This window comes from Cervus canadensis, chromosome 17 (genome assembly GCF_019320065.1).
Source record: "Cervus canadensis isolate Bull #8, Minnesota chromosome 17, ASM1932006v1, whole genome shotgun sequence".
Classification (NCBI taxonomy): Eukaryota; Metazoa; Chordata; class Mammalia; order Artiodactyla; family Cervidae; genus Cervus; species Cervus canadensis.
Window position 1 is genome coordinate 13300430 of NC_057402.1, and position 24441 is coordinate 13324870.

Here is a 24441-nt window from a genome sequence, read left to right on the forward strand (position 1 = left end):
GCTCAGCTAGGTGCTCTGTGATGACCTTGATGGGTGGGCTGGGTAGTGGGGACAGAGAGGGAAGTACAAGAGGGAGGGGATATATATATATATATAGCTGATTCATTGTACAGCAGAGACTAACACAACATTGAAGAGAAATTATACTCAAATTTTAGAAAAATCTACCCAAAAACCCTAGCACATGTATACCTTAAATGTATATAATTTTTATTTGCCAGTTATACCTCGGTAGAGCTATAGGGAAAATAAATAAAATGGAATGAATATCTTTTCTTCAAAAAACGAAGAAAGAAAAAGAAAAAAGTATCAGCTATCGAATCCCTCTGTGTCACACTCTTGTCCTTCTCCTTCCATTTTTATTTAGTTATAAATAAAGCTTATTTTGTTCTAAGCTTCCAAGCAAGAAGCTTAGAAAAGAGATGGGAATTTTTCTATGCAGCATCAGTAGGGAAAGTAACCCCAGTGTATATTTTTACTTAAAGGAACATACATGTCAATGTTGCTAATGCCTGGTGTATTTTTTCCACAGGGCTCTGAGCTCTTTCACTTCAGAGTGTCTGTTGTTCCGGGGGTCTCTTTCTGTAACTTAGTTGAAGAATTTCAGGTACAGTGAAGGCACAGGTATCCAGTGGTATCCAGTGGGGTGATGGCTGGGGAAGTAATATGACAGGCATCCGTCCAGGACACAATGAAGAGAAAAAAATGACAATGTATATGATGGACAAGGCTCAGAGATGGGGGGTCCTGGAGACTGGAGGTGACATCATCAGCAAAGGTGAAGACAGGGCCCTCCATAGTCTCAGGACCAGTTGATGCTGGGAAAGTTGTAATAAGTGCCTATGTTTGTTTTTGTTCCCTCTTCACCTTCCATATTTAGCTAGGTTTTCTGATCCCCCCCAACCATCTCCCCACAGAGACCTCTGTCTGTAACCTTTTAGTTCCCAGCATTATCCTCCCTTTGGTTATTTGCATTGTAACAATAGAGTCTTATATGCTCCCAAAGCCATCAAGATCCAAAAGAATTGGAAACCAAAGTCAGTCTCCTCAAATCACCCTCTGATGTTCAGTGACTCATTTTTGCTTATTCGCGTAATGCTATCTGCTGCCTATGGGGGTGTGGAGGAATGAGGATTTGATTAAATTAGTTAATGGCTCATTCACTGTCAGATACCAACACAACATTATCAAAAACAAAAGCTCTCAACTCTCTCCTTTTTCTTTTTCTGTCCTGGCCCTGCCTCAGTGATGAGTCTGCACCAGATGGGTGGCCAAAGCAGCAGTGTAGACACTTAAGATCCTGAGAGAAAATCCATCCCACTAGAAAGAGGATCTAGAAAAAGAAGTACCTGTCATATGAGGAGCCTAAGAGAAAATCCTCATTATTTTTCTCTTTTTTCTCACCTCTTTGTCCCATAGTCAGCCCCAGTTTCATGGAAGAGCACAATAATACAGGGGGATAAAACTCTAATGAGTTAGATTCATGAATCCACAGAAGTAAGAAGAAACTTGTACAACATCCTTAATGTACTGAGGACAGTCATAGTGTAGGGAGGAAGGACTGTCTACCCAGAATTCAATATCTAGTGAAAATATCCTTCAAGAATGAGAGGGAAATAAAGGTATTTTCAGGTGAAGGAAGAATAAAGTAATCTACTGTAGGCAGAACTTCTCTTAAAGTGATTGCACAGTTAATAAAGGAAGAGAATCATTAAGAAACAATAGAAAAAGATAAAGTTTCTTAAATCATGCTTTTGAAAGTATCCTGAAACAATGGAATGCAAAACAAAATCTTGGTTTTTTTTCCTCACTATAAAGGACATTATTGAAACCACTGACAAAATTTGAGTAAGATCTGTAGATTAGAAAGTAGCATTGTCTCAGAGTTAATATCTTGGTTTGATAATTGCACTCTAATATGTGTGAATCCTTTCAATTTGTGTTAAAGAAGCACAAACTGAAGTAATTTGATGATAAAAAGATATCGTGTCTAGAACATACTTTTCTGTGATTCTGGGGTTCAACCTTTTTTTAAACATGTCATGGAATATTTAGATAATCATAGAAGATTGGAAGGGAAACATTTAAAGAAAAACTGTTTTCAAGAACTTTAGAGACAGAAGTTTAGCTGGAGAATACATGATTCAGGGGCCATAGGGTTTCCACTCTCAGAAATGTATAAAAGTGAAAGTGAAAGTCACTCAGTGGTGTCCAGTTCTTTGCGACCCCATGGACTGTACAGTCCATGGAATTCTCTAGGCCAGAATACTGGAGTGGGTAGCCTTTCCCTTCTCCAGGGGATCTTCCCAAGCCAGGGATTGAACCCAGGTCTCCTGCATTGCAGGCAGATTCTTTACCAGCTGAGCCACAAGGGAAGCCCTAGAAATGTATTAGATGGCTTAATTGAAGAAATGAAATTTTCATATTGTCCAGTCAGTAAAATCACTAAAATTTTGTTTTAGGTAGAAATGGGTAAGGAAGGCATTCTGGGTGGAAAGAATGACAGCAGCAAAGACACAGATACAGCTAGGCATTAAGCAATCATTTCAGCAGTGGATCCATTTGGCTGGAATAGGAAGTTATGTATAAGAAAGTGGGTAGGTTAGGGTCCCATTGTGGGAGACCTCGAATGTCGGAATGAGAACTTTGGAAAATTCCTATCAGCAATGAGAAGCTATTAAACATTTTTGAAAAGGAGCGTTTAGGGATGAGCACACGATCTACAACTGTGCAATCCAGTGCTTTTGCTCAAAGTGCCGAGATGTGAGCTTGCTCTTTCTTTTTTTTTTATATGCATAACATAAAAAGAATTTATCCCCCCCGCCCAGGGAACATGACATTTTTTTTTCACTTGTTTTTATTAGTTGGAGGCTAATTACTTTACAATATTGTAGTGGTTTTTGCCATACATTGACGTGAATCAGCCGTGGATTTACATGTGTTCCCCATCCCAGTCCCCCCTCCCGCCTCCCTCCCCATCTCATCCCTCTGGGTCTTCCCAGTGCACCAGCCCTGAGCGCTTGTCTCTTGCCTCCAACCTGAATTTGCTCTTTCTTAATGACATTGAACAAGGAAGCTTGCAGCCTCAGGAGCTACTGTCAAGCCATAGGACTGTTGGGACTTTGGAGGGAGTTATCCGACACTGAGGAAGCAGAACAGAGAGATAGAAGAAGAAGAAAAAGATTACGATTACAATAGATTATTTCCTCTGGTCTTCCGAACTTTAGCATTTTCTTTAGAGAAAAGCAGACTCATTTTTGCAATTACATGCAGCACATAATTGTCTCCCTCACAGACCACAAACAGATTAGATCTTTAAATCTTACAAAGCTAATTATCCAACCTCCTCTGATGGGCCACCTTTAAAAGAAACACTTTTGTTGTCTTGGAGCACCATACCGAAAACCACAAGTAGTGTATCACATTCAATAGGTAATATTTTTCTATAAAAGTAAAGTAAAGTGAAGTGAAGTTGCTCAGTCGTGTCTGACTCTTCGTGACCCCATGGACTGTAGCCTGCCAGGCTCCTCCATCCATGGGATTTTCCAGGCAAGAGTACTGGAGTGGGTTGCCATTTCCTTCAATCCCCAATAATTCCTGAAGCACTGGGTATGTAGTCTGAGCCTCCAAGTACAATAGGACATGATTAAACCAGCTGGTCCATTACCACGAGGATAATTATCTTCTCATATTGGAAGCAGTTTCTCACTGCTTTCCACACCACTTGCCAGAGCCACCTTTTAAATTCTATTGCTTTCAATACCTCATTTTTGGTACCACTTCTAAACAGTCAAGACTTCCTCATAGCTCAGTTGGTAAAGAATCTGCCTGCAGTGCAGGAGACCCCAGTTCAATTCTTGGGTTGGGAAGATCCACTGAAGAAGGGACAGGCTACCCACTCCAGTATTCTTGGGCTTCCCTGTGGCTCAGCTGGTAAAGAATCCACCTGTAATGCAGGAGACCTGGGTTCGATCCCTGGGTTGGGAAGATCCCCTGGAGAAAGGGATAGTCTACCCACTCCAGTATTCTGGCCTGGAAAATTTCATGGACTGTATAGTCCAAAGAGTCAGACATGACTGAGCGACTTTTACCTTCACCTAGATGGTCAAGATTCTTCTGGTCAAAAATAAAGCAGTCTCTCTTTGTTTAAACAAACAAACAAAAAAGTTGTTTTATAGATAGACCAATGTTTTACAAAGATCAATCTGGCAATGTTATTATGTCAACATGAATTGACAACATGGAAAGGAGGCTATTTATACAAAGTAAGGTAATAAAACTCCGAATAGCAATATCAAAAGTTGAACAGAAAGAACCTGAAAAAAGTATTTTAAAAATTAATAGCTATAGGACTCCTTCTTAAAAAAAACATATATACCCTTATATCACTGAAGGATGGTGATACCTTGAACTTGAGCTATACACTAAAGCAGCTTTTTAATCCTTTATCTTGTCCTGGCATTTTCCCACATCCTGTTTCTATTCATCTCTACTTTATTCTACCTCAAAAGATAGTCTTGCTTCTTACTTCACAGGGAAAACATAAGCTTGAACCATTTTACTCTCCATGTGCCCCCATTTCTACCTGTAGCATACAAGGCATCCATCCTTACCTCTGGTCTCAGAGGAAAAGATCCTTGCTTCTGTCAGTGATCCTGTCTCCCCTCTAGGAACTTGTTTTTATTAATTATCCTCTCAGGCAGAGGAAACATTTTGAATATACAGAAATTTCCCAGTGTTGGCACTCATACTGAGAATTTTCTGAAGAGATGGTAGTCTGGAAGAGCACATGCTTATTTCCTCTACCTTGAATGTACCTTCTCCTCCTCCTCTTATTCTCCAAGATTCAGATCGGGAAGCACATTCTCTGGTTACTCCAAGCTGTCAGGCACTTCTCACCATGTTCCATGTTTCCTGATAGCTCAGTTGGTAAAGAATCAGCCTGCAGTGCAGGAGACCCCAGTTTGATCCCTGTGTTGGGAAGATCCCCTGGAGAAGGGAAAGGCTACCCACTCCAGTATTCTGGCCTGGAAAATTCCATGGACTGTATAGTCCATGGGGTCACAAAGAGTCAGACATGACTAAGCAACTTCCACTTTCACCATGTTCCAATGGCACTTTACCTGTTCCTCTGTGACTGAACACAGAATATTTCCCTACTGTGTAAGTGTTCTGTCTAACCACCTCTGCCATTAAAGACAAACGATAAGGCTTCCCTGGTGGCTCAGTGGTAAAGAATCTGCCTGCCAATGCAGGAGACACAGGTTCAATCCCTGGTCCAGGAAGATCCCACATGCCACAAAGCAAGTAAGCCCAAGCATAAGAAAAAAGATTAAGAAGAAGAAAAAAGTCAAAAGATAAAGATATAGGATATAAATCAAATTTTTATTCCCTATGTAACATGTGCACATTGTTACCTGTCAGATTGCCAAGAGACTGTTTCTGAGGTTTGTGGAGGCTGAATATCTCTATCGGTCTGGACAGAATATTGCTATTTGAGTAGTAGTGTTTCCACCATTGTGTGAATCATGTCAAGTTCAATGTTTTGAATCGCTGAGCTCAGAAAACTTAAAGACTTTGCTTTCTCTGTTGCAGATTTATGTTGACGAAGTCCCTCTGCCATTTCCAGGACACACACTTATTGCTGTTGCAGCAGCTGTACTGCTGGGGGGATTAATTTTTATAGCATTTATGTTCCAGATACGTAACATCCACCCATGGGATACATTCAAAAAACTGATTAGAAGAAACAATGTGAACCCCACAAATACCACTGCCAACTAGCTGGTTCATAGATGAAAATCTGAATAGTGAACAAATAATAATCATAATTTTCTCTGTATTTCCTAGTTCCATTAGATAATTCCTAGAAGAAAATGTATTTAAATGTTAATGTAAAAATTAGATAAAATACTATAGAATTAGCATTTTTAACTCAAATTACACTTTGTCAACATGTTTACCATTCCATTCTCTTATTTTGGATACATAGAAAATTTCTTATGTTAACACTTGGAAGATTTTCCTTGAGATTCTTAAGAAAATGAAAAATGATAACCATCTCTTGGGGGACGGGTTTTCTGTATTTATTCTTTAGTTTTTGTTGACTGGAGCCCATTCTGAGCCTTGTCCTTTTCAGATTAGAATGAGTAGAATCCAATCCTGCCAGGGAAAGACAGGTGATAAAGGAGGCTCATGTCCATGTGTGCTTTCAGAACCTCATGAGAATTACAGGTGAAGCCATTTGGGTTTTCTTGAGGCAACTTCAAAATCAGATTGTAACACCTAAAGAGGAGGAAATGTGACCCCATCATGGGGCTGAGTCTGGGGGAGGTACTGGCTTACAGAACTACATGTGACATGTAGAATTCCAAAAGATGCACCTCTCTGTGCTCTCAGAGCACCCGTTCCCAGGTCATCAGAAGATGGCCAGTACATTTGGAGATCAGAGAGTTACACCCTCCTGGAAGAGCCCAGAAGGAGCCACAGACTGCTCTTGACAACATGGGGCAAGGCTAGGCATCCAGCCCAGGAGAGTCCAGTTCTGGGAATCGCAAACCATGGCCGTGCCTGTGTATCCTGAAAGTTCTTCTGAGAGAGAGGACAGTGGGCAGGGTAGACCCAGCACTCAGACTCAGGAGCCAGACATTACAGGTTTGCCACTTCCTAGGTGTATGGCCTGGGAAAATCATTTAATTTATTTGTGCCTGAGTGTTTTCACCTGTAAAATGGGGATAATATTAATACCTACCTAATAGGGCTGTTGTGACGGCCAAATGAATTAATACATACAAAATAATTAGAACAGTGTGGGCTTTGTGAATACTTTTAAGTGTTAGCTGTTGCTGTTCCGTTGCAGGTAATAGAAATCCATCCTAACTGCAATGAAAGGGGAGTTTATGGGAAGGGTACTACAGGAAGCCAGAAAATCAAAGCAAAATCTGGACAAGCAGTGCTTGTCCACGGAGAGGAAGGAGACCCACTCTGGGGACCTAGGAGACAGGAGCTTGTGAGCTCCTCAGAGCATCACTTGGGCTAGGGCTCCAGAGATTAAACATGGCACAGAGGTTAAAAGTATAAACTACAGAGGCTGACAACCTGTGTTTCTTCTTTTAATAAATTTTTTTAACTACTTTCACATTTACTGAAAAGTTATTATGGTGGTACAGAGGGTTCTCATATAACCCACACTCAGTTGCCCCTGATATTAACATCTTATAGCCTGGCTTTTATCTAGTTCCATCACCTACAAGCTATGTGACCTCAGCAAAGTTATTTAACCTAAGAGTCTATCTCATGGTCTACACTTTGGCTGTTTGAGCTGTAGGATGCCATGTATGCATCTGTATTCCTGTGTGTTCAAAGATACCCCTGCTCAGCTAATTCATTCTTCATGTGGCCACAAATTTATTCACCTCTTCCCTGAAAACAGTCCATCCAAAGTCATAGCTGATGATGGGATTCCAGAGATAATGTCACAGAGGCACTGTTCTTGGAGTCCAGAATCTCTAAGTGCTATCAATTTCTCTTAATTTCTTGTCATAGAGGAGGAAAATGGTGATAATTATTACACTTTAGCAAAAGACAAAAAAAAAAGTGACTTTTCTATGACCCTGTTAACACTAAAGCTGGCTTAGTTTAGCTTAGGTTTCTCTCTCCACCACACATTCCGCGTACTGCCTTGCCTCTGAACTGTACCTCATCTGATTAGGAACCTTTGCCCAAAACAATGAAATGTCTTCATTCCTGAAGGATCTGAGGCTTTGGCAATCAGATGCCTGTTACTCTGTAAGTTAGTTTCCATTGATTTTTTTTTTTCACTTTCTATGGATTTTTATCTGGGGGTATCCTTGATAGTAAAAGTGTGTGGCCTGGAAGCCACCCAATTAATATTGGTCCTCACTGTGTTACAGGCTTCCCTTGTGGCTCAGCTGGTAAAGAATCCACCTGCAATGTGGGAGATATGGGTGCAATCCCTGGGTTGGGAAGATCCCCTGGAGAAGAGGAAGGCTACCCACTCCAGTATTCTGGCCTGGAGAATTCCTACAGTCCATGGTGTTACAAACAGTCGGACACAACTGAGAGACTTTCACTTTTCACTGTGTTAGAACATCTCTATTTTTTCTCAATAAGATTGATGATCCCCTCTTGTGCCTGTTTGCCTAACGCACCAGGAAACAAAAATGGCTACACGGCAGTCTTGGTGGGATCAGTGGGATCACTGTTGTGTTCACTGGTATTTTTACACTGGTTAGATAGGCTGCTTGATTACCAGAGCTCAAAAGGCAGAACTGTTAGCAGTAGCTTAATAAGTGAAATCTAAAAATAACCACATTCACTCTCCACCCCTATTTCCCAGATTATTGTGTTCTAGCTATCGCAAGCATCCCTGTATACTGGGGATCTCCAACACAGAACATACATTTCATCCAGCCAGAGAAACCACAGTGTCCCCAGGACCACTATGCATGAACTTTTGGTAGACTTCCTTATGTCATAAGACCATCCATATTTCTGGATGGCAGCGTAGCAATCATGCAATGGGACTTCCCTGGTGGTCCAGAAGTTAAGCGGGTGCAGCTTCAGTTACTGGTTGGGAAACTAAGATCCCACATGCCTCATGGCCAAAAAACCAAAACATAAGACAGAAACAAAATTTCGAAAAAGACTTAAAAAAAAAAAATGCTATGAATCCCCAAAACATCCACCCGTTACCTCAGTTCTTTTTGTGACGTGAATGAGGATAGAGCCACAGGCAAATTGTGAGGGATTAAAATGTCTAAGTTTCCAGTGTGCTGAAAAGATTGTTGTGTCTCCCTATGGGTAATTAAAATTTTAAGTGTTTGATTATCATACAACACTTAAATGTACGTGGAAATTAAATTAACTTCTTTCCAGATTTTCTGATTGGAAAAATTCCAAATTCATCAGAGCCTTACTATTCTCATTTTTTATTACCTCATTTCCTGTGTTGGTACATAAAGTGACAGAAATGGAGGAACATGTGGTAGTGGATAAGACATGCAGAGCAAATGGGTACACATGCTTACTCTATAATAAAGATAGTTCATCTTTTTCTGGAGCAAAAGGCAGCACACTTACTGCCCATGATAAAAGATTCAGGTTCTGTAAGTTCAGGGTTCCTATCAGGTAATGCAACTCATCCTGTGTGCACATGTCATCTAGCCTGCCTTGTCTTACCCTAGAGCTCAGGTGCAAAGTGTGCTACAAAGATGCTGATGCTCTGGCTACTGCTGTTGTTGAAAATAATGAGTTTTCTGTTTTGTCCCAGCGTCTTCTGTCCTCACCAGCATCACCAGAACTACGTTGTTACTTAGCAAGTAGGATAATATCTCAGATCCTTCACAGTTCTTGATACAAACAAGGCTTAAATTTGTTCACGGGTCTACTGGGTCATGAGTGAAGAGTGAAGAGTAACCAATTTGTACTGCAGCTGGAACTGGGCTAGATCCCACTCAAAGCGGTCCATTTTTTTTGAACCGAAATTATTAGAGCAGAAATTCTAAATGGTATGTGGCATGTTCAGCCTCCTATTTCCAGGCATTGTTTGTCTTGGCGGTAGGGAACGTGCGGTTCTCTAGCTTGTTCTTTACTTTGGAATGGGAGATCGCTGTGGGATCCAGAATACTGAATTCATCCAAACTTTGCTAAAGCGTATTCTTATTAACTTCGATTTTCTATTTCATCGCTGAATCTTACTGAGATATCTTAGGAAATTGTTTCTTTATGCTTTTCGGGTCCTGCTACATAGTGAGATGGTCGCCGTGCTCCCTGATAGACTGGGGCACATAGTCACAGTGGCAGAAGAGTTACACTGTGCCACTAAATGGCCAGGGGAAGGCCCACGCTTGACATGGAAGCAACATGCCAGGCACCCGGGCCCTCTAGGTACCATGGCCACGGTGCCCACTTGGCTGTCATTATAATGAGCACGGCACCTCTCATTTCCATTAACATAAGGGATCCATATCTAAGTGCAGCACTACCTGCCTTCATCAGGTTCTACCAAGATGGCAGTTAAGAGCTTGGACTCCAGAGTAGGATCATCTACGTCTGAATGCTGTCTTTGCCACTTTCTAGCTGCGTCATCTTGAGAAAGTGACAACTTCTCTGTGTCTCAGTTTTGTTGCCAATATAAAAATGACATTACTTGCCTCATTCGATTCCTTGGGAATTGAAGGAGTTAATATATGTAAAGTGCTTAGAACAGAGCCTGGCATCTAGAAAGTGCTGTTAGAAGTGTTAGCTATTGTACAGGGTGTGTCAGGGAGCACATTTTAAAAGACTCAGATGCTTCCCTTATCAATCTGCTCTTAATGATGAGAAAAGGGAGAGAGACTTCCGGGTGTTATCAGTCTTTGAATTCTTTTCTCTCCACTGTATCAGGTTCTTTCTGGCCTTTCAGCATCACCTAACATAGTGCAGGTACTGGGACCAGTTTACATTAGTCAATCCAATCCCTTAGAACCCCAGCCAGCAGCCTTAGCTAGCATAACAAATACAGTATCACTATGACAATAAATAAAAAATAATCACAAATTATGTTCTTCAATCTTTTGTCAACCATTTCAAAATTCCTGGTCCATAAACATTTCCTCTGAGTTTTAACAATAAAATGAGCATACTCTATAATTTTCAGTTCTATGGTATAACTCTTTTCTATTCTGATAGTGCTTAACACTCTCCTGTTTGAGTCAGAATCCATCATTTGACAACAAGTAGGGAAAAGGAGGGATTTTTAGATTTAGTCCACAAGGGAAGCACAGCAGGAAGTGGCATAAGTTTCACTGAAGGAAGACTTTAGATCTAAGTAAAAATTTAGGTGATCTTTGCATCCATGGGACCTCAAAGAGTCAGACACAACTGAGCGTCTGAACAACAACAACAAAACAACCACCATTTTATTTTCTCAAGATGGTAGCCTGGGCTGGACTCAGCTGGGTGTTTGTGCTGGTCTTACCAATGACCCCTCTTGTATATCCTCAGCTGGAGGATTGGCTGGAGACTCAGCTCAGCTGGGCACCTGATGTCTGAGCTTCTTTCTCACTCCATGTAGTAGTCTCTGGACCTATTTCGTTTCTACCTGGCCCTTCTATGTGGCTTCTTAACCAGGTTAGTTGGACCTCTTACATGGCAGCTCAGGTCTCCTAAAAATGCAAATGAGGAAGCTGCCACACTTGGGCCTAGTACTAGCATAACACCATCTACAGTCTATTGGCTAGAGCCAATCACCAGCCTAGCCCAGATTTAAGGAAGGAGGACTATGCACAATCATAAGTATTGAGAGATGAGGTTCACTGAAGGCCACCAAATGCAGTAGACTTATCAGAAAGCCCCATCCTCCAAAGGAACAAGTTTAGGCTTGTGTGCCAGAGCTGGGATGCCCAAGATGGCTTCCTAACTCACACATCTGGCTCCTCAGCTGTGTTGACTGCAGCAGCTGGGTTCTGGCCAAGAGGCATCTGTCTCTCCATGTGGCCTCTTCATGAAGCTATTAATAGCTTTATCTTACTCACAGACTTGTAGTGTCATAGTAACTGGACTTCTTACATGGCAGTTGGCTTCCCCCAGAACACTAAAGGGGGAGCTGCCAGATTTTCTTTAACACTTGAGACTTCAAAGTCTCAGAGTATCACTTCTGCTTCATTCCACTGGTCAAGGTGGTCCCAGTGCCAGCCCAGGTTCAAAGGCAGGAAAAACAGACTCCACCTCTTCTGAGTGGCAAGGTGACATGGCAGAAGAGCCTGTGGGTAAGGAGGGATTATTTCAGTCATTTGTGGAAGTATAAAGGGCTCCCCACGTGGCACTTGTGGGAAAGAACCCACCTGCCAATGCAGGAGATGCCGGAGACAAGGATTCAATCCCTGGGTCGGGAAGATCTGCTCCCTGGATGAGGGTATGGCAATCCACTCCAGTATTCTTGCATGGAGATTTCCATGCACAGAGGAGACTGGCAGGCTACAGTCCATAGGGTCACAAAGAGTCGGACAAAACTGAAGTGCACACTTGGAAATATAATCTACCATTTTGATGTTCGTTAACAGTATCTACCTAGGTTGTGAATTCAACTGGCAGTGTACTTCAGAAATCCTCAAAATCAGTTCTGAACCGGGTTTTCATCATCTCAGCCTTGGGCTACAGCCATAAGAGCTTCATTCAGAAGGGTCACAAGACAGTTCCGAGGAATGCTTTTTTGCTAGGTCAGTAATACTGGGATTTGAGTCTCTCAGCACCATCAGAAGCAACCATTCTAAATTACAATATTCCTCTTTCAGTGTTCAACTAATATCTACCCCGTCTTCCTGCCCATCCCCATCTCATGTCACAGCTAGGCAGTCCATGATCAACCCAAGTAGCTCAGGCAACAGTGTCAGGAGTTCCTGACCAACCTCACACTTTGCCATCATGTAACTAAACTCCCTGCACATACACACAACTAGAATTTCCATCATGGGGCTCCCAGTTCAGGTTAAAAGTCCTCAGCAGGAACCTGATTGGCTGAAAGAGTCTAGATCAGATGGTTATTCCTAGATCAACCAGGTATGGTCAGGGACAGAGTCAAGTAACGCAGACCTCACCCTTCTGTTCACTGGCACCATTTCCAGAAAAGGAAAAACCATCATTTGACTTGGCAACCCCTCTAACTGGTGAAGAACAAAAACTTGATGCAGCCTATGGAGAGCAGAAATGAGGATTGAGTGTGTTGAGTATCAATGGCTGAGGGCTGTGGGCAAACCACAGTGCAATTCAGATGGAAGGGAAGGGGGAAAGAGCTGGGATTGGTGGGTGACTGGACCAGACTGGAAAGGTCAGCAACCAGTCCTTCCACATCCAAACAAGGATGTATGCTCCAAGCCCACTGACCCCCTCCATGCCTTTGTTGATATGCTAGCCAATATCATTAGAATCTCTGCCCGCTTTGGAGTTGGAGCCCTCCCTGCTGCCCCCAGCTTGCCGCACAGAGCCTCCCAGTCAGCCTCCACCTCTCTGCCAGCGTCCTCCTTCTCTGCCAGTCTCCTTCTTTCTCACCCATGATCATTTGACCCATCATTCAAGGTCCAGATGACATGTCTGCTCTACTGAGAAATTCTCTCCCAGCTTTCTTTGACAATGAGTTTTTCTTTCCTTTGAGTAGCGTAACATTGGGCACAGTTCTACATTATCACACCTCTTAGCCTGGTTCTGCTCTTTACATACTTGTCTCTCCTCTTCACCAGGTGTGGTGCTAATTTTCTATCACATTTCCTTTCAATGCCTGTCCAGTGTAGTGACTAACACATGGTGGATGTTCAATAAGTGAATGAGGAATAAAAAATACTTTATATCCAATTTGGGGATGAACAGGAGAACATAAATATGATATGAGAGCACCTTTCTATGAGAAATGTTCAGACGAAGTAGCACAATATGTAACATCCCACAGGCACAATAGGCACATCCCACAATTTATTGAGTAGACACTCAATAAATATTTGTTGAAAATGAATAAGCAGATGAATACAAAAAAGGACTCAGAAGAAGAGGTTTTGAGGATCATTATGATAAGTATATAATTATAAGGGAGTGTTTCTTTTTCATCTGTCTTTGATTTTTTTAAGAGTAGTAATGGGGGAATTTAGAAAACAAAAGTATAAGGAAGAAAAATTAAAATCATACCACTTAAAATTTTGATATCTTTTCTTAGTCTTCTGTGTTTTGTGTGTGTATCTGTGTGTGTGTGTGTGTTTGTGTGTGTGCACGAGTAAACATACCTAATATAAAGTAATCCTCTTGGAAAAATGGTTTTGGGTGAGACTGTGGTTCGTCCTAACTCTGCTTTGGCCCCCAACCTAGATCAGTTTACAGGAGAATCTGTCATGTTACAGCCTGTCTCTGAATAAATTGGTTATATCTTGTGAACATTTCTTAGGGTCAAATTTAAAAAAGAGATCACTTTCTGATTTGCCATCATACCATTCATAAATCTCAGAGATTCCGGTTGTGATAAAATTGATAATCATTCTGGTCAATTTTTTTTTCTGTTTTAATAATATTTTTAAGAACATGTAGTTTTCCTTTGGGACTTAGAAGAAAAAATTAACCCTCTGATAACAAATTGATCTATCTAAAATGAATTATTGCAAGTTAACAGCAATCTTAGAAAAAAATCAATTTTGTTAATAGAGATGGAATTATAACAGTCTCATTCCTGGCAATGTATTCTTCTGAAACAGGAGCTTAAAATAATTCTCTCTTTATCAAGAATTTTTTATACTTCTTTTCCATCTTGTCTTTTCTTTCAGCAAATTATTTCCTATACATAGTCATTACTAAGTGTCTGTTAAATGAATTTAAAAAAGATACTTCAAATGTGTTTATCTCTAGCAGAATTAATCAGGGAAAGAGAATTAGATGTTAAAAATTGAAAACCGAAATAAAAAATACCAAGTTAAAGATTCTAAGTAATAGTAAACATTTTCAATGTGTGTGTATGTGTGGGACAGCCAGGTAGGAGGGACCATTTGAACTTAAAAAAAATTCCTGTAAAGGAAAATGTTTGATCCATAGACCACTGTAAGAAGATGTAACTCATTTTGTGGTAGTAATTTAGGAAGAACGTCAGAAAAAACAAAGGTTGGTAATATAGAAATGATTGTCAGTGGAGAAGTTCTGTTCAGCGAGTTGGTCTTGGATCACACAATCCCCCTACAACTGGGGAAATCTAGACCTCATAACTTCCCTGAAGTTCCAGGACCCAAGTGACAAACTGCAGGAATATATAGGTTTTCTTATAAATCTAAGAGCTAGTTTCAGGGTCCTGCTGTAGCTTCCAAGATGGAACCTGATACGCCTGAGAGAATGAATGAAGAAAGGGGAGGGAACAGGAGCCCCAGAGCCTCCAGTGGAAGGAGAGAGGAAGGGGGAGGGTTGGGGGAGAGGAGCCTCAGGCTGCACGCCATCCTAAAAAAAGTCTCGGCCAGGGGTGAACCTAGGAACAGGATTGCTTTTAGAAGAGTTTCATGTCAAGCAGAAATGGCCAGTTCTAAGTCCCTCCTGGCGCAGGCCTCCCTTGGTTGAGAGCAGACAAAGGAGGGCATTGCCCCCAGGGAACACTGCAGGGAAACAAGGTGGGCGAGCTGGAGGCTGTCTGCCGACCCCATCCTCAGTTGCAGGTTCTCTGGGGCAGAGAGCTGAGCTGATACCTCCATGGCTACCGTTCCCCATGGGCACCTGGAAATCTGATTTCATGCTGGGTTACTTGTATGCTGCTAAGTCACTTCAGTTGTGTCCGACTCTGTGCGACCCCATAGACGGCAGCCCACCAGGCTCCCCCGTCCCTGGGATTCTCCAGGCAAGAACACTGGAGTGGATTGCCATTTCCTTCTCCAATGCATGAAAGTGAAAAGTGAAAGTGAAGTCGCTCAGTCATGTCCGACTCTTAGCGACCCCATGGACTGCAGCCTACCAGGCTCCTCCATCCATGGGATTTTCCAGGCAAGAGCACTGGAGTGGGGTGCCATTGTCTTCTCCAAGGACCCAACATAGGACCCAACATATCCCTGGTCAACTCTGCCTAGAAGCACAGCTGTTGCCAGTCACTCATTAGAGAGACTGAAAGCAGATTAGAGATGAGAGAAGCCTCCCACACCCCACCTCTCCTTTTGATGCAGACTGTGTGCAGGACGTTGTGTTGTCCGTTATTCCTTCCTTTATGTCCATTGGATTCTCCAGGCAAGGATACTGGAGTGGGTTGCCATTTCCTCCTTCAGGGGATCTTCCTGACCGAAGACTCGAACCTGCATCTCCTGCACTGCAGTCAAATTCTTTACCATCTGAGCCACCAGGGAAGCCCTTTGGTGTTGGTTAAATACTTATCCCTTTGGTGTCAGTTAAATAAGACTTCAAACGTGTTTTCTGGAAGGAGGATGCCGAGCAGGAGGAGTCTAATTTTGGATAAATAAGACATAATAGGTCCTTGGATACATGAATTTGAGAAGTTAGTAGTAGGTAGATAAGTTCTTAAAGCATGATGAAAGTAATATGTGAGATACCAACTTGACTAGTGAGAAGAGGATAATTTGAAAAGGCAAGAGCAGGGACTTCCCTGGTGGTGCAGTGGCTAAGACTCTGCACTCCCAATACAGGAGGTCCAGGTTCAATCCCTGGTCAGGGAATTAGATCCAACATGCCACAACTAAGACCTGGCACAGATGATAAATAAATAAAACAAATAAATATTTAAAAAAGAAAAGACAAACTATGAAAAATAGTTGTTAGGATGCTATTGTAGCAATCCACTACTGAAGTAGTGAGGCCCCAACTTGCGGTGGTGACAGTAGAATCGCAAGGAAAGGATGAATCAAAAACTACGACATTCATATGAAAATTGATTAAATGCAGGAGAAAAGAAAAACTGGGGAGAAGAAAGAAGTCTGAGGTAACATCAAGATTTTGTGTCTGGGAGAATAAGAAAATGGGAGAAGTGAAAGATGAGCTGGTTCCCTGGTGAATTACAGGTCTGCTGTGCTCAGTGAAAATCTATATTTTGTGTATGAATTAACAGTTTTTAAACATTTAATTGGGCTCAATGGTAAAGAATCCGCCTGCCAATGCAGGAGAGGTGGGTTCGATCCCTGGGTTGGGAAGATCCCCTGGAGAAGGAAATGGCAACCCGCTCCAGCATTCTTGCCTGGGAAATCCCATGGACAGAGAAGCCTGGCAGGCTACAGTCCATTGGATCACAAAAGAGTTAGATACCACTAGCAACTAAACAACAACAAAGATTTAATAGATTTAAATAATATCCTGGGCAAGATGGGTTGCAATATGAAAGTATATTATGATTCTTCTGTTTGAGTTGTATATTTTTTCCATTTGTTTGTTGTTATTTAAAAATGTATAACCAAAAACATGTGTTTTATATTATTTAGGAGAGAATAAGTTACACTTTTCCTGTTCCTCTCATGTTAAAACTATAAAAGAATAACAGTCAAGTATTTTCTTACCTCCAGTAACATGGTGAGTTACAGATATGGGATATATTATGCATTGTCATTATAATATTTTTAATGCATGCGTGCTAGGTCACTTCAGTCGTGTCCAACTCTTTCTGACCCCATGGACTGTAGCCCACCAGGTCCTTTGTCCATGGGGTTCTCCAGGCAAGAATCCTGGAGTGGGTTGCCATGCCCTCCTCCAGGGGATCTTCCCAACCTACGGACTGAACCTGAGTCTCCTGAGGCTCCTGCATTGCAGGCAGATTCTTGACTGATGAGCCACTCAGTTCAGTTCAGTTCAGTCGCTCAGTCGTGTCCGACTCTTTGCTGAGCCACTAGGGAAGCCCAATATTTTTAGTATTTATAATCAATAGAATGTGCTCTTTTCACTTATTGTCTATTATTTTCAGGATAGTGTCTAAAATAAACAAAGACTCACATTTCTCACACCCATGCTTTATACATTTTGTAGAGATTTAACTTTTCTTTTTAAAGAATTTGTCTTATCTATGCTCTACCAGAGTCTATATTATCTTCTTTATGATTTGAAGGTTTGTTTCCCCAAAGAAATTTCACAATAGCTTATGAACAGCTTTTGCAAATATAACAGATCAACCTGTGTTAAATTTTATAATGTAAATGTAGATTTGCCATTATTAGGAGCAGAAATCTTATCATACAAGTAACTGAGTCTGTCTCCAGCATCTGGGTACCATTTACTGAGCCGACTTTGAGGGAGGCATAATTCAAATAAACTATAACTTTTTTCCTTTAAAAATATTTTTATAAACCTATAAAAAATAGCCCCTAGAGAAGGAAATGGCAACCCACTCCAGTATTGTTGCCTGGAAAATCCCATGGACAGAGGAGCCTGGCGGGCTACAGGTCATGGGGTTGCAGAGTCAGACATGACTAAGTGACTGAGAACACATAAAAATAGCTGATCATGTCATCAGTGAACTTGGTCAAAATGTATCTGACCTATACTGAAAAAACTAAATCTGCCTCTGATCAGTAGAAGCCTTATTTAAATGTTGAATGAGGTGAAATCAGTCTGGCAAAAGGTCAACAGGGGCTGAGATGTAAGCAGGGATATGGGGCAGACCAGCAGGGAAAGGTTTGTGAAAGAAAACTTCCTCAGGGAACTCTGTAAATGCAGCACTTCTTAGACTGAGTCATTTTATGCTAAAGAGTTTGGAGATTTACTCAATTGGCCCCTGATTGGGGAAGGGCAGGGCGTTGTTCAACAGCCCCAAGATCTGCATCTGTGGTCCTCCTAGAGAACTTGTTTGCTTACAGACCCAGAATCTTTCACTGTTGGTATTTGAAGGGGAAGCCACGTGCTCTGACAAACTTGGATTGATTCCTGAGTAGGAGGATAAAACATAATAATCATAAAATATACAATTTAATGAATGCCTACTGTATTCTGGGACTGCAAGGAGATTAAACCAGTCAATCTTAAAGGATTCAATCCTGAGAATTCACTGGAAGGACAGATGCTGAAGCTCCAATACTTTGGCCACCTGATGTGAAGAGCCAACTCATTAGAAAAGACCCTGAAGCTGGGGAAGATTGAAGGCAGGAGGAGAAGGAGACAACAGAGGATGAGATGGTGGGATGGCATCACTGACTCGATGGACATGAGTTTGAGCGAGTTCTGGGAGATGGTGAAGGACAGGGAAGCCTGGCGTGCTGCAGTCCATGGGGTCACAAAGAGTCAGACAGAACTGAGCAATTGAACAGCAACAATAACTGTATTCTAGGTACTTCCCTTGGCTCAGATGGTAAAGCATCTGCCTGCAATGTGGGAGGTCCGGGTTCGATCCCTGGGTTGGGAAGATCCCCTGGAGAAGGAAATGGCAACCCACTCCAGTATTCTCATCTGGAAAACCCCATGGACGGAGGAACCTGGTAGGCTACAGTCCATGGGGTCGCAAAGAGTCGGTCATGACTGAGCGACTTCACTTCACTTACATACATGCTGTTGCTTAAAACAACCCTTTAATGTAAGTAGACTTTTCATATTACCAATGGGAAAACTGAGGCTCAGAATAGTTGAGTATCTTGCTTACACAGTAAATGGCAGAGTGGAAATTTGAACTCACGTCACACCTGCTCAGAAGCACATGCTTTTTCCATCATTCACATCAACCTCTCTGGTTTGTGAGTGGAATTTGGAAGCAGTAGTGTCCTACTCCTATTTCTGCAATGGAAGAATTTGAATATGTCAAAAATCCATTTACAGCTTTAAGGACTTATTTAACCGTGGATGTCGTGGGAAGAATATTGGACTAAATGTCTAGAGATGGGTGTTCCGTGATGCCCTCAGGGTGGTCTTCTTAGGTTTATCTAAGGTATGGATTCTCAACGTTCAGAGTCACAAGACCCCCTAGTCTGGTGAGAGGATGTAGGACAGGATCCCCCTCTTCCCAGGCAACAGCGTCAGGCGTGGCTCCTCAGAGGGGCTTCTGGTAGCTGTCCACACAGCCCTGCAGGCCTGGTTCTCTTCCACCCCCAGGAGAGGGCTCAGTTCAAGGACAGGAGACTCACATCATGGGGAGGGGAGCTGCCCTACTTTAGCAGCCCCACTTCCTAGAGGGGTAAAATCGCTTGTGACAACTTTATAGGCATATCTTCCAGGTGACTAGAGTCAGCACACTCAAGGAAGCCCAAGGGAGATCAAGTATTTATAGTTCTCACAGCTTCCCAATCAGGAATCATTTTTACCACAAGCAGTACTGCCTGGTAATACAGTCAACACACCTTATTGGTCAGGTTACCAAAGAAACAGAGTTAGAAAGTTAACAGGAGTTCAAACATTCATGCAGAAGTTTTTTGTTAATCTAATGAAAAGAATTTTGTTATCTCTTTATGCCTTGGTTCTAATCTAGTTCTCTGCCAAGAACTAGGTATGTTTTGAGCAATCACTTTCTGGGTCTCTAGCCAATCGTCTATAAAATGAGGGCATTTTACTACCACTTCCATTCTTCCATTCTGAATCATATTGTGGTAGAGTGAAAGGAGTCCTGTATTAAAAGTAGAAAATCTAGGTTCTAATTCCTTTAACTCCCTCTCCTACTTATTAGCTATCTAACCTGGGAATAATATTACCTGCTCACAATATTAGGATAAGGATAAAAGATTAGAATACACATGATAAGGCTTTGAAAACTATATGATATTATAAAATATAAATGAAGGCTAACATTTACTGTATACCACTTATGTTACAGACATGTAAGCTATTTTCAAAATAACATGTTAGCTTTAATCTTTACTATAATTAAGTTAACTATTTTTCCTGGGGTCCTCACCCTGAATGTTACAGAGCCCAAATTCCCACAAGATTGCCTTGTTCTAATAGCCCATGTCTTTTCACTGTTACCAGTTTTAGTAATATAATCTGTAATTCTGAAACTATAATTATAAAGATTATTTTTGTTAACTTGAATTAGGCATATTAATAGTAAAAACTGTCTCTTGCTTATATATGCTTTAAAACCTCTCCCTTATTTAAGGATAAATATAAAGATACCTTCCCTGGTGGCTCAAATGGTAAAGAATCTGCCTGAAATGCAGCAACTCAGGGTTCAATCTCTGAGCTGGCAAGATCCCCTGGAGAAGGGAATGGCAACCCAGTCCAGTATTTTTTTTTTAATTTATTATTTTTATTTGGCTTCATCAGGTCTTAGTCGGAGAATATCGGATCTACTTCCCCAACCAGGGTTCGAACCAGGCACTTTGCACTGGGAGAGTGGAGTCTTAGCCACTGGACTACCAGGGAAGTCCCGACTCCAGTATTCTTGCCTAGAGAATTCCATGGACAGAAGAGCCTAGTGGGCTACAGTCCATGGGGTTGCAAAAAGTGGGACATGTCTGAGCAACTAACACTTTTACTTTTTTCACTTTCAAGACGTACTCTTCTCTAATTATTGGACTTTTCCTACCCTTCAGAAAAAGTTTGTTATTTCTTAAGACAAGATACATTTCCAAAGGAAAAAGAGCAGCTTACAGCACTGTTTTACATCAAGAGGACTTCCTCTCAGTTTGAGATGGTGTATAGTACTTATTTTGATGTCTTCTATTTTTACTTGACTTTGGCAATTATTCTTCAAAAGCCTAATTCTCTGATAATTTATCTTTATCTATGAAGGTATTTTCTTGGCTATAATATAAGGACACCTTCAATGGGAAATTTTTTATTTGTTCAACGTTTGAAGTGTTGGTTGTGCAACATGCAGTTGGCTGTCATCATGGAGACTTGGGCCCATTCTGTTGACCATTGCCAGTTGCAGACATAGCAGTTTTCTGTGTATCTCATCGATTCACTGAGCATACTTCTCAGATGTAATGGTTTTGCTGGGATTCAGAAAGTTGAAGTGGTTCAGACCAGCAGTAGACCACCAAACAGTGACCATGACTTTTTTTGGTGCAAGTTTGACTTTGGGAAGTGCTTTGGAGCCTCTTCTTGGTCCAGTCACTGAGGGTCTTTGCCAATGGTCATATAAAATCCACATTTCGTTGCACATCACAAGCTGATCAAGAAATGGCTGCCATTAAAAAGATGAGGTAAGGGAGAGATTATCTTATTTTCCATGCTGAAATACTAGAGCATTATTAACAGCTACATTTGTCTGTTCACAGTCATTTTATTAAATCCTCTAATTCTGATAGTTTGCTAATTTATTTGGATTTAATACTCACACAATGATGTCACATTTTGGCCTTATCATTTCCAACAGCTACTTCTTGTGTGTGTGTGTGTGTTTTCCCATCAATACTTTCTAAAGATAGGAAGAAATGGTGCAAATGAGTCTCCTTGTAATATGCCTGAACTGAAAAAGAATAACTGTGGAGCAGAGGTCACAAACTCTTAATGCCTGCGGGCCAGGCATGTTACTTAACCTAGTCAAGTGTTTCGGCAGCGCCCCCTTGTGGAAGCTGCACTACAGCACCGTGATTTTCCAAGTTTGCAACTACTGCAATTCAAAATTTTTGAATACAATGTGTGAGACAGATATAGTAGTAGGGCTACTAGTTTATGGTCTCTGCTCTAGGATTTTGAGCATAACTTTGACTTTTTTAAAACATAGTTTTTCATTATCTTACCGGGTTACTGTAAATAGTTCTTGGTTCCACAGCAGTTGCTGATGTGTTGTTTGTAGCATTTATTTAAAATCTGAATGTGCTTAAAATGGAAATAAAAAATTATTGAGATAATACTTACAGCTACACATTGGAAATAATAGCTTCTAGTAAATGCCATCAGGCAACATGCCTGCTTGGTTCATCATTCAATATTTTAGAGTAATTATTATTAATCACTTTAGAAAGAAAAAATAGCCCTGGTAAAGTTTTTTATTAATTTGGTTTAAGTCTTAGTTTCAGTTAAATTTTCTAATGTCTTTAGCAAAAGAAAAACAAATTAGATATATTGAGAGATAAATCAACTCATGAAAGAGTTAAGGAACTTCAAAAGGGATATAAATCACATAACCTAGGAAATGTTTTTCTTTTCAAGTCTGTTGAATCTTTGGTACTTAACTTTTTTTGCAGCTACACTAAAAACACACACACACAAACTCTCAAAAACTGTTCTGCTGACTCATCTAAACGTAGCCATCTGTCTCCTAGGTAGCAAGGCATTTACTGATCCCCTAAGAATAGTCAGAAACTTAATGGGCTTACAGGAGCCAGGAATCAATAAGGAAGCAAGAAAAGAGAAACCTGTAGCCAACTGGAGCCTGCAGGTCTTCTTCAAAGCTAGTTTCTACTGTGTATCACCAACACATTGTTGTCCTGTGGGAAGGTAAGCAATGTGGTTACATTTCCCAGTCCCTCAAGGGAATCGCAAATCAAGATTTTTATGTAAAATTTCCCAACTTTTAAACTATGCAGCCAAAGGTAATAGGTCAATCACCTGGATTTGATCCTCAAATTAGCAGTTTGCAACCTCAAATCAGAAGACAAAAAGTTCCTCCTGCTAAGGGACCTAAAGGGCTTCTCTGATAACTCAGTTGGTAAAGAATCTGCCAGCAATGCAGAAGACCCCGGTTGGATTCCTGGGTCAGGACGATCTGCTGGAGAAGGTAAAGGCTACCCACTCCAGTATTCTGACCTGGAGAATTCCATGGACTGATTAGTCCATGGGGTTGCAAAGAGTTGGACTGAACTGAGCTACTTTCACTTTCACCGAACCTAAGAGGCTAAATATGCAGAAATCAGAAGCATGTTGATTACTAGAAAGTTAACTGATACTAGCAGTCCAACACGATGAAATCTCTGTTCATTTGCCTTTTAAAATGTCTTTTGAAAATGCAGCTCTCAGCCAAGCATGCACACATGCAGTTTATCAAACAAGCCAACATCCATTTAGTGCTTGTTGTATTATTTAGCGTTTTAAAACTCAAGAAGTGAAGGCCATTATGAATTTTCAGATTATACCACACTTAGGGCAGAAAGCGAAGGACTAAAGAGCCTTGTCATGAAAATGAAAGAGGAAAGTGAAAAAGTTGGTTTAAAACTCAACATTCAGAAAACTAAGATCATGGCATCTGGTCCCATCACTTCATGGCAAATATATGGGAAAACAATGGAAACAATGACAGACTTTATTTTCTTAGGCTCCAAAATCACTGCAGATGGTGATGGCAACCATAAAATTAAAAGACGCTTGCTCTTTGGAAGAAAAGTTATGAGCCACCTAGACAACATATTAAAAAGCAGAGATAATACTTTCCCAACAAAGGTCCATCTAGTCAAAGCTATGGTTTTTCCAGTAGTCATGTATGGATGTGAGCATTCAACCATAAAGGCTGAGCGCCAAAGAATTGATGCTTTTGAACTGTGGTGTTGGAGAAGACTCTTGTGAGTCCCTTGGACAGTAACGAGATCCAACCAGTCCATCCTAAATGAATTCAGTCCTGAATATTCATTGGAAAGACTGATGCTGAAGCTGAAACTCCAGTACTTTGGCCCCCTGATGCAAAGAACTGACTCACTGGAAAAGACGCTGATGCTGGGAAAGATTGAAGTCAGGAGGAGAAGGGGACGACAGAGGATGAGATGGTTGGATGGCATCACTGACTCGATGGACATGAGTTTGAGTAGGCTCCTGGAACTGGTGATGGACAGGGAGGCCTGGTGTGCTGCAGTCCATGGGGTCGCAAAGAGATGGACACGACTGAGCGACTGAACTAAACTGAACTGACTCCCTAATTCCAGTAGAGGACATTGAACCTCCCAGGTCAGGATAGAAGTGATTACGCCCCCTTCTGTCTCAGAAGAGAAATGCAACAGAAAACAGTAGAGGGAAACACTTGTGCCAAAGTATGAGTCGGACATGACTGAGCGCGGGCGAGCGCGCGTGTGCGCACGCACGCACGCACACACACACACTCAAGGACTGAAGTCTTTTTGAAGTGACTAGAAAATTGGAATT

General features: G+C 41.3%; 2 protein-coding genes across 2 annotated transcripts in view; one reads left to right on the forward strand and one right to left on the reverse strand.

Moving 5' to 3' along the window:
• Positions 1-5784, forward strand: part of CATSPERB (cation channel sperm associated auxiliary subunit beta) — a 113451-nt gene extending 107667 nt beyond the window's left edge. Inside the window, exons 25-26 of the mRNA XM_043489554.1 lie at positions 533-607; positions 5596-5784. Coding sequence (XP_043345489.1) covers positions 533-607; positions 5596-5784 — 264 coding nt within the window. The remainder of the gene's footprint in view (positions 1-532; positions 608-5595) is intronic.
• LOC122454884 overlaps positions 1-24441 on the reverse strand; it is a 156046-nt gene that overhangs the window by 59865 nt on the left and 71740 nt on the right. The gene's annotated exons all lie outside the window — the stretch shown is intronic.